The 10,215-nt window shown below is 44.3% G+C and overlaps 1 protein-coding gene across 1 annotated transcript; it reads left to right on the top strand.

The window, feature by feature from the left end:
• The first annotated feature begins 4,701 nt into the window (after positions 1–4,701).
• On the top strand, positions 4,702–9,991 carry LOC111257696. Its single transcript, XM_022827734.1, has 4 exons — positions 4,702–5,615; positions 5,868–6,256; positions 8,619–8,894; positions 9,957–9,991. Exons 1-4 carry the CDS (start codon positions 4,702–4,704, stop codon positions 9,989–9,991), a joined length of 1,614 nt encoding a protein of 537 aa, XP_022683469.1.
• Positions 9,992–10,215: the final 224 nt, after the last annotated feature.

The following is a 10,215-nucleotide window of genomic DNA, read 5'->3' as shown; positions in this document are numbered from 1 at the left end:
CATAAGGCTCTTGAGATAGTTTCCAACAAGTTTGACATTCAAGGTTTTGGCTGAATGAAGGCCTAAGAAGATGATAAACTATGTTTCTCACAGGGGGTTCATTCTAGAATTTCTGGAACAGAGCAGTAATGAACAGGTCATGATTCTAAAACCATTGACCCAAAGAGATTGAAATTTTGACCACAACGTTCTCTGCTCAGTGCTTAACAAGTTTGGTTTAATAATGCCTAACAGAAAATGTCCTTAAGGAAGTCGAAGAAGTAAAACATCAACAGGTGCACAAACTTGGTTTTTCAACAACAAGGAGTTACAACAGTGGTCATAGCTTACAATCCCCTTGGCAAAATTTACCAAATTTTACCAGCATCTTAATTAAAGTTTTTTTTACACAAATTTCTTATATAAAGTTTCTGGAGATAACACATGAAAACAACCCAAAAGATTTTTTTACAAGGTGACACTGCAGAAAAAGGACCGCTAGAAAATCCTTAACGTGTGGAAAAAGCTCAAACACATATGCAAGGATGATTTAGCTTTTTGGTTTCACGGGTTTTAATTAATGATGCATGCACGACCTACATCGTCCTCTCAACCGAAACAATTGCTAAAAAATTTTGGACTTACGTGGTTAGTGTCAGAAGTAAGCAACACTTACGTCTCTCCCTATAATAACTAGTCGGTTTTCTAATATCGTTTCCTACGTAAACGCGGTTAGTATACCTGCAGAAAAAAATAATATAACTTGAACCTTTCATGCCAGCACTCACGAAAGCGACCTCATTCATTACCGTTCACTATAGAAACGGCACCCATGTGTTTAACACTGCATGGACAGCGCAACAACTATGGAAATAGGTCCCTTTGAATAGAACCATATAACCCTTTGCATACTCGTGATGCGGAATCATGCGCACGTATCATAGACGTGGGCGAACAACCGTGATGATAGACTCATTGGAATCGAACCATACCACCCTTCGCATGAATTATCATACAGAACCTTGCGCACGTATAATAAACGTGGGCGAAAATAACCGCGATGATAGGTTCTTTTGAATAGAATTTCCTATCACCCCTCGCATGCTCACGATGTGGAACTCTGCACACGTATGATACACATGAGTGAAATTCTAGGAGTCATTAAAAATAACTAATAGTTATTAGCCACTATAAATAACCCAAAATTCCCCTAGGCCTTCTCGCACTAAGTTCATCCTTAACAACTGTACGAGATTTTTAAACTAATTTCTTGCAAGTTTTATTTAGAAAAGCTGTTTAAGGTCTATTGTTTTTCCTATCATGCTTTCAAGCTCTGGTACCAGCTGTGGCGGAACCACCCAAATTAACTTGGCTAAAGTACATTTAAGCCGCTTAACACGCGATCATGTACTTTAAACAAATCAACTAGTCATCCGTCGGATTTCATCCGATAAACCACGTATCTCAGGATTGGGAAAGCACGACTCGCGCGAAGACGAGTGGTTACATAGACTACAACAGTCCATCTCAATTAAACAAGTGCATTAAATTATTACAACCTCAAGTTCAAAATTCAAGAAAAGTTTGTAGAGTTCTCAAATGACTGAAATAACTGAGCGGAAGCTAAACGTCATTGTAAGATATCATGACGAATCTGATCATGACATCAATGATCCCGATCCTCACCGTCCGAGGAGGGATCCCACTCAACCATCCAACCAGGAGGAACTTGGGGAGGCCAAGTGCCACTTGCAGCAAGCTCAGAGGGATCAACATCACTTGCAAAGATGTGCCAAAACAAGGTTGAGTGACTACGCTCAACAAGACTTAACTAACCGGTGGTACTACTCCACCAACACCTAGACATGCAAGCTTTTTTGGCTAGAGGGGTTTGTTTTTGCCAAAAGCAACTAGTGGAGGTCCTTACTTTCAATATTGTAGCCACAAGTTCTACGTTCAATTACTAATCTAAGTTAGCAGCTATACTAAACAAGCATAGTTTTCCAAGCAATTAGTACAGATAACCATATTAGATCATCGTCATCTTTCATTCTTACTCAGTGTAGCATAGCAATCAAGTAGTCCCAAACTGTGAGAGGGAGACAAATCGATTCGAATTTCTTAACCATGCATGGCGAACCTAATCTCATAACATCCGCGCACCGTGAAGGGTCGCTTCATTTGTCAGCCGTCCCCATCGATTCCCAGACCCGTGTCGGGCCCACTTTCCTTGGTACAAGGCTCCATAAACCCGGCCTCTACCGTTCTATGACTGCACTTGTCACCACATGATGCACCAGGGGAAAACTCAGTTTCCAGAGATAGTGGAACGATCCGCTCACGTCCTGGTTCAATTAGGTACTAGGCTTCCCAATCCCATACTAGGTATGAGATTAGTACTTTCAACACTTGATCACAAACACTATCACATCTCGGCCTTAGTCCAATTTCATGTAGATAGATGGGGCAAACCACCAACTACCAAACATAAGTCTGGCCCCGTCCATCGTCCTTATAGTTGCAACATAAGTAAAGCAATCAACTCCTATAACGCGTGAGTGACAGAAAATCACTCGACTTTTACCTAGTCCTATTAAGCATTGCAACTACTCGACTTAGCATACTAGTGTTCAAATCAAGGGTACTATATTCATGCACATTCATGCATCTATGGTTTCAATCAACTCTTAGAACGTAAATGCGCAATCAAAGCAATCAATTGTATTGCAAGTATTTAAAGATAGGAAAGCATGCCCTGGGGCTTGCCATCAAATTTGGGGTTAGCGAATTGGTCTTCGGCTTGCTCTGGCACGGGCTCGACTCCGGCTTGGTGCTGATCCACTACGTCTTCTTCTTCGGGCGCCAGGTGCAGCTCGTACGTGCCGTCAGCGACGTTCAACTCTACATAAGGTGCAATGCAATGAGATGATAACTTTGATTCGATGATCTGAATAGCATTTCACATTTTATTATAAAGAAACTTGCTTGCAAGACACACTTATCGATTTCGTGTAAAAACCACACTTTCATGATTCAACCGTGAGGACCAATGTTGGTCACCCTTGGATGATGAGTGATTGACAACATTGTGTTGGATTGATGTTGCTCCTGTCTTGTGATGTGCAAGTGTAGGATGCGATGTGACGGTCGATGGCATGCGGTAAAGGTCAAGCGAAAGGTTCATGCCGATGGATCAAGGGCGGTGAAGGATGAACGCGAGTAGGCTTGGACCAATGGACCTGAGGAGTTCGGGCAGAGTTATAGGCAGTCGACATGGTGCACAAAACGGCAAGACAAAATGATGGTGATGGAGACGCTATCGGTCCAGTCAAGCGGGACGGAGGCAAGTCAAGTAATCAGCCCGGGAGCCGGGAGCGAACGACTTGGAGGTGTCAAAGGCTTGGCGGAGACCGGACACGCATCAACATCAAGGAGGTCACGTGGCGACCAAGCAAAGATTGACGGTTTGGGTGGTTTGGGCCTCAAAACCACCGTGCAGGCAGGTTTCCAGTTTGGGCCTCAAAATCGGGGGCGAGCCCGGTGCGGCCAGAGCTTCAAGAAGAATGGCACGTGGCGTCATCACGAAGCTTGCGTCGAGGCAAAGCGAAGTTGTGAAGGCAGCGTGTCCGTCCGGTGGATGAACAAAAACTTGGACCAAAATGCCCCTGCGTGGGTAGTTATCTTAGTAGTAGCTATTACAGGGAGTTTAGTCTTTCGTCCGCGCCTATAGATAGAGATGGGGGGCTGAAGTTTTTAGCACCTCTCCACCCTCTAATCCAACTACCTCTCTCTCTAGTTTTCATTTGGTTTTTCCCCTCTCTCTAGTCTCTCTCTAGAGGTCTGCGGATGATTTGAACTTGTATCCGTGTATTGAACCAAATATTTTCTTGTGGGTATGGAGGCCTTAACCTCCTCGTGTGCTCCACATGTTGGGGGATGACGATTTATGGAAATCTCAATCGTGTTCCACGCATTCTTGTTTTCTCCTGTTTTTCCCTTCTCACGTTTTTGTTCGATTCATGATTTCTGGGGAGTCTTGGGTCAAACCGATCATTTGGATATGAACTAGGACGTGAGTGAAGCCTTTCCACCAAAGGAATTCATCTAACTCCTCACGAGTTCATAGATCGGGGCGATTCAAGTTCTAGGGTTGAAAAACCGCCGTTCTTAACAAAATAGTTTATTCCCTTTGTTTGACTAATCTTTTTGACGAGATCTTTTTGGAATATGTTTGTTATATTGTTGGAAAGCTATGGTTAAAATTTCGTGATTTTTGGAGGTCGTTTGTTCAAGTTTCAGATTTTTTTCTTCCACCTTCACGCAGGCTGTTTTGGAATTCCGGAAATCTCCAGACCTCCGAAAATTTCCGAAGGTTTCTCCGAAAATTTCCGCACGTCCGGAATTTTCCAAAGGTTCCTCCGGAATTTTCTGCATAGAGGTGTTGGTTTTCAAAGTTTGTCTTCCGGAGCTTGTTTGAAGTCTTTCTTACTTCCGCTATTCTCAAATTTGGTTCCTAGCATCATTCCTAGGTCCATTAGCTTGTACATAGCTAAGTGGACTTGATTTTGCTAGAAGAGAGGCTTGTGGGTTTTTAGCTGAAGTTCTTGGAGAAAATTCGAATCGGCTCCCATTCACCCCCCCTTTGGTCGCCTTTCCGGTCCTTCAATTGGTATCAGAGCCGGTTAAGGTTTCTCCACACCCTAATCGGTTTCGAAACCCAAGATGGCGACCTCTGAGCGTTCTTCCTCAACCGCTGCACCTTACTTTGATGGCTCTGACTATCGATACTGGAAAACTCGCATGAGAGCCCATCTTAATAGTAAGGGAATAGGGATTTGGGAAATCACTCAGGATATAAACTATGTGATTCCTGCGACTCGTGTGACTCAAGATGACAGAGATAAGTATCACGCCAATAATAAGGCGGTGGATATTCTGTTTGCGAGTCTGAGTCGTGCTGAGTTTGATCGAGTCGAGGATCTAACTCTTGCTCATGAGATTTGGTCCCGACTTCAGAGTTTCCATGAGGGAAACAGCCAAGTGAAGGCTAGGCTCTTTGAGACCTACAGGCGTGAGTATGAGAATTTTGTTCATTTGCCTAGCGAGTCTGCCGATGCTTTGTTTCAGCGATTCTTGGCTATCGTGAACAAGATGAAAGCAAACATCACCATTCTACCCTACACCGATCACAATAGAGCTTTGAAGATCATTCATGCTTTGGATCACGAGGTGTGGGGTACGAAGGTTGATGCAATCATCGAGTCACCAAATTACAAAACGCTTTCAACTGACGAACTCTTTGCCAAGTTGAAGTCCACTGAAGTTGACAAGAGGCTCCGAGCAAAACAAGGGAGCCCTACTAATCCAAGTAGTATGGCTCTCATGTCTGGCTCTGGACAGCCTAAGGCTTTGAGTAACTCTTCTTCTATGTTGTTTGCCTTGTCTTCTTTGCTTTCTGTTTTAGATGAGCAACTGGAGGTCCTTGATGATGATGAGCTCGCCCTGATCACAAGGCGGTTCATGCGCTTCAACGACAACCACAAGAACTGGCGAAGAAGCAACAACAACTGCTTTGAATGTGGCAAGCCAGGACACTTCACCGCCGACTGCCCCGATAAGAACAAGACCAGGAGCGGGTACGACTACAACAAGCACAAGAACAAGGACAACACCAAGAAGAAGAAGAAGTACACCGATCGTGAGAAGAAGGAGTACTGCAAGAAGGCCAAAGCACGCGCCTTCATCGCCTCCCTTAGCGACGTCGACTCCGACACTGACGACCACACCGACTCAAGCTCAAGTGAGGAGGATGACGATCGCAAGGCGAAGAAGAAGGATGGCAAGAACTTCAACGGCCTTTGCTTCTACTCCAGCAAGAATCGCGACAGGTACTATGTCATGGCCCTCAACACCGACAACAAGAAGGATGACAAGGAAAGCGACTCTGACACAGAAACAGAGGTAAAGGCTACTCCTAAACAACTTTCCTTAAAAATTGAAGGATTGAATGATTGCCTGATCAATCAAGATAAGTTGATTAAGAAGGTAGCTCGTGAACGAGTTGAGCTTAAGGCTAAGTTAGAGAGTGCTTTGATTGAGATAGATATGCTTAAATCTGCTCCTATTGTTTCTGATAATGTTGAGTGTAATGAATGTGTTGTTCATATGGATAGTCTTGCATCTTTACAATCTAAGCATGCTTTGTTGGTAGATGAATTGGATTTGACTAGGGCTGCTTTAGATGAGGTCAAGACTAGGCCTGTTTTGCTTGGTGCATGTAAGTCTTGCCCCGTTTTGCAAGTTCAGTTGGATGATGCATGTGCTAAGCTTAGTGCTTTAGAGAAATCTGAGTTCATTGCTAGATCTAAACTTTCTAAATGCACTGATTGTCGTGAACTCAAGCTTAGTTTGCAACATGCTGAGGATGAAAACTCTTACTTGCGCACGGTTCTTAGTTGGGTGTCAAGTAGGGAACCTTAGCTAGGCATGATGATTCAGGAGTTCAAAAGGGCTAATGGTTTTGGGCTTGGGTCCGTTATGAAGGGTTGTCATTTTAATGGATTGCACAAGTTCTTTGATGGGTTGTGTGAAAAGGTGGGTCAAAATAGTGGTGAGAGAAAGAAACCAAGCTATAACCAGTGTGAGCCACAGCTAACTACACCCCATGAGAGTCACCTACTAAAAATAGAGAGCAACCCATTCCAGTTTGTGAGCAAAACTTGTCTGACTGTGTGAGAGATGGAGTTTTCATTGAGACACCACCCAAAGTACCCAAGAAAGTTGTTTGGGTAGAAAAGCCAAACCATCTCAGGAACAAACTTGACACACTCCTAAGCATCCACTTCCAAAACCCAAAGCCAAACTACAACCCAAAGCAAGCCCTCAACCCAATGCAAATCCACAGCCGAAACAGCCAGTTCGCTTTCATTGTGAGTTTTGCAAGAAGTCGGGTCACCTTGAGGAGTTTTGCTTTCGTAAGAAGAAAGCTTTGAGGCGTGAGCGTGCATGGGGCAACCAGGACATGTACCACCCCTCTCATGGTGTACATGCGCCTAGAGCAGCTCCTCTACCCTGTCGTGTTGATCGTGTGCGTTCACCTCTTTCTCGTGGTTTTGCCAGGCATGCTCCTCACCATGAGAAATATGGTACAGGACAACACAGTCGTGGTTTTGAGTCTCGGAGCTATAACGGACCACATTTTTCCCCTAGCGTTGGCCGTAGTCCTCCTGTGAACGAGAGATGGTTGATTTTGCTAATCCCACTCTTAAGCAAATGGTTCAACACTGGTTTTTGACTTGTTTTCCTTCTAACCCCAGTGTTGAAACATTTGCTCAGCCTTGGTCTCTCTTTGTTTGAGTAGGTTGAAGGCCTGGAGAACACGTGGCTTATTGATTCTGGTTGCTCTCGACACATGATCGATGATCATAGATGGTTCTCCAGCCTCACCCCAGTGATGACCCGCTTTCAGGGATAATAGCAAAGGTAAGGTAAGGTAATGTCCGAAGGTGCCATCAAGGTGAGTGAAAACTTCATGTTTAAGCGAGTTGCCCTTGTGGATTCTCTTGGCTTCAACTTGCTTTCGGTTTCTCAGCTCCTTGACGATGGCTTTGAGGTTCGTTTCAAGCATGGGTCTTCAAAGATCTTGGACTCTCAGGGTGATCTTGTGTGTGTGATCGTTCCCGAGGGTCAAGTGTTTCGAGTTGAGTTTTCCAAATCATTTGGCCTCTCTCGATGTCTTGTTGCTGGTTCATCTTTTGAACTTTGGAAATGGCACAGAAGATTAGGCCATTTGAGCTTTGACTTGCTTTCCAGTTTGAGTGCTTTAGATCTTATTCGTGGTTTGCCCAAGTTAAAATTTGAGAAGGATCTTGTTTGCGCTCCCTGTCGACATGGAAAAATGGTTGCTGCTTCCCATCCACCTGTGAATCAGGTGGTGACTGAGCATCCGTGTGAGCTATTGCATATGGACACTATTGGTCCAGCTCGTGTTTGCTTAGTTGGTGGGAAGTGGTATGTGCTTGTGGTCGTTGATGATTTCTCGAGGTATTCATGGGTTTTCTTCATGGAGTCTAAGGAGGAGGCATTTCCTTTTGTTCGAGATTTGATCTTGAGGTTGAAAAATGAGCGACCTAAAGATGCCATGAGAGCTATCTGCAGTGACAATGGCACAGAATTCAAGAATGCTCATTTTAAAGCCTTTTGCAATGATCTTGGTCTTGAACACCAATTTTCACCGCCTTATGTCCCTCCTCAGAATGGTGTTGTTGAATGGAAGAATCGGACCCTTTGTGAGATGGCTAGGACAATGCTTGATGAGCATAGGACTCCTAGGAAATATTGGACTGAAGCCGTTAACACTGCTTGCTATGTTTCCAATTGAATCTTCTTGCGAGCTTTTATGAAGAAAACCTCTTATGAGTTCATGCATCGACGTTCCCCCAAGGTAAGTCATCTGAGAGTGTTTGGATGCAAGTGCCTTATTCTCAAGTGCTTTGTCTCGGTCCACTGATGGTATTTTCTTGGTTATGCATCTGATAGTCGTGCTTACCGTGTACTTAACCTTGAAACTAACCGGATTGTGGAAACTTGTGAGATTACTTTCAATGAAACTATGACTTGCACAACCCCTATCTTTGAAGCTGCAGGTGAACATGAAATGGGACAAAGCATTTTTGAAGAAGAGGACAAGCGTGCTGATAGTGGTGATGAAGAAAATGATGAGGTGAACCGTGCTCCAGCTACTGCTCCTATACCTTCTACTTTGACTACAAGATTTGATGGCCCTACCTCTACTTCCACTACTTCAAGCCATCACCAAGTACCACTACAAGATGATGAAGAAGAAGATGAGAGTGAACAAGCTATTGTTGAGGGGGAGGCTACTTCAGAGAGAGGAGTTCCACGACACATTCAACGTAACCATCCTCCACAACAGATGATCGGTAACTTGCATGAGCACACCACTAGGCACAGCTCTAGGCAGATTTCACACTTTGCACATTCTGCTTTTGTTGCCTCTTTTGAACCCTGAGATATTTGACATGCTTTATCTGATTCAAACTGGGTCAATGCTATGCATGAGGAGTTAGAAAACTTTGAGAGAAACAGGGTTTGGGTTTTAGTTGAACCACCTCCTAATTGCCACCCTATAGGAACAAAATGGGTTTTCAAAAAACAAACAGGGTGAAAATGGGTTGGTTGTGAGAAACAAAGCGAGGTTGGTTGCCCAAGGTTTCAGTCAGAAAGAGGGGATAGATTATGAGAAAACCTTTGCCCCTGTTGCCCGTTTGGAAGCGATTAGAATCCTTTTAGCCTTTTCTATGGCTAAAGGTTTTAAGCTCTTCCAAATGGATGTGAAAAGTGCCTTCCTAAATTGTTTTATAGAGGAGGAAGTGTATGTGAGACAACCCCCTAGTTTTGAGAGTCCTAAATATCCTGACCGTGTGTTCAAACTCCAGAAAGCTGGCTATGGCCTAAAACAAGCACCCCGAGCATGGTATGCTAGGTTGAAATCCTTTTTGCTTGGGAATGGGTTTGAAATGGGGTCAGTTGATAAAACTCTCTTTCTCCTCGGGCAAGGCAAAGGCCTAATGATTGTTCAGATTTACGTGGATGATATTATCTTTAGTGGTTCCTCTCATGCTTTGGTTGCCGAGTTTGCAGATGACATGAGCAGGGAGTTCGAGATGTCAATGATGGGTGAACTAACCTTCTTCCTTGGGCTACAAATCAAGCAAAGCAAGGAAGGGACTTTCGTGCACCAAGGGAAGTACACGAAGGATGTGTTGAGGAAGTTTGACATGGCTGATGCTAAGCCACTGTCCACACCCATGGCAACGATGATAGCACTTGATGCGGATGAAGATGGAGAACCGGTGGACCAGAAGGAGTACCGGAGCATGATCGGCTCCCTCCTCTATTTGACGACGACAAGGCCAGATATTCACTTTGCAGTGTGTTTGTGCACCCAATTTCAGGCTTCACCGAGACCCTCTCACCGCCAAGTGGTTAAGAGGATCATGAGGTATTTATGCTTTACCCCTAAATTCGGTTTGTGGTATTCTGCCTCCTCGACACTCACTCTCCGTGGATACTCCGATGCAGATTTTGCTGGGTGTCGCTTGGATCGCAAGTCCACCTCTGGAACATGCCAGATTCTCGGTTCATCTTTGGTCTCTTGGTCTTCCCGCAAAAAATCTAGTGTTGCTCAGTCTACCACCAAAGCTGAGTATGTTG

The sequence above is a fragment of the Setaria italica genome, chromosome VI (genome assembly GCF_000263155.2).
Source record: "Setaria italica strain Yugu1 chromosome VI, Setaria_italica_v2.0, whole genome shotgun sequence".
NCBI lineage: Eukaryota > Viridiplantae > Streptophyta > Magnoliopsida > Poales > Poaceae > Setaria > Setaria italica.
The sequence above is the reverse complement of the archived record's forward strand: the minus strand, read 5'-3'. Positions and strand labels throughout refer to the sequence as shown.

Coding starts and splice junctions, on each gene's coding strand:
- LOC111257696 (XM_022827734.1), top strand. CDS start 4,702: ATGGCGACCTCTGAGCGTTCTTCCTCAACCGCTGCACCTTACTTTGAT. Junction 5,616..5,867: donor AAGAACAAGACCAGGAGCGG/GTACGACTACAA, acceptor GAATCGCGACAG/GTACTATGTCATGGCCCTCA. Junction 8,895..9,956: donor AGTTCCACGACACATTCAAC/GTAACCATCCTC, acceptor ACCCAATTTCAG/GCTTCACCGAGACCCTCTCA.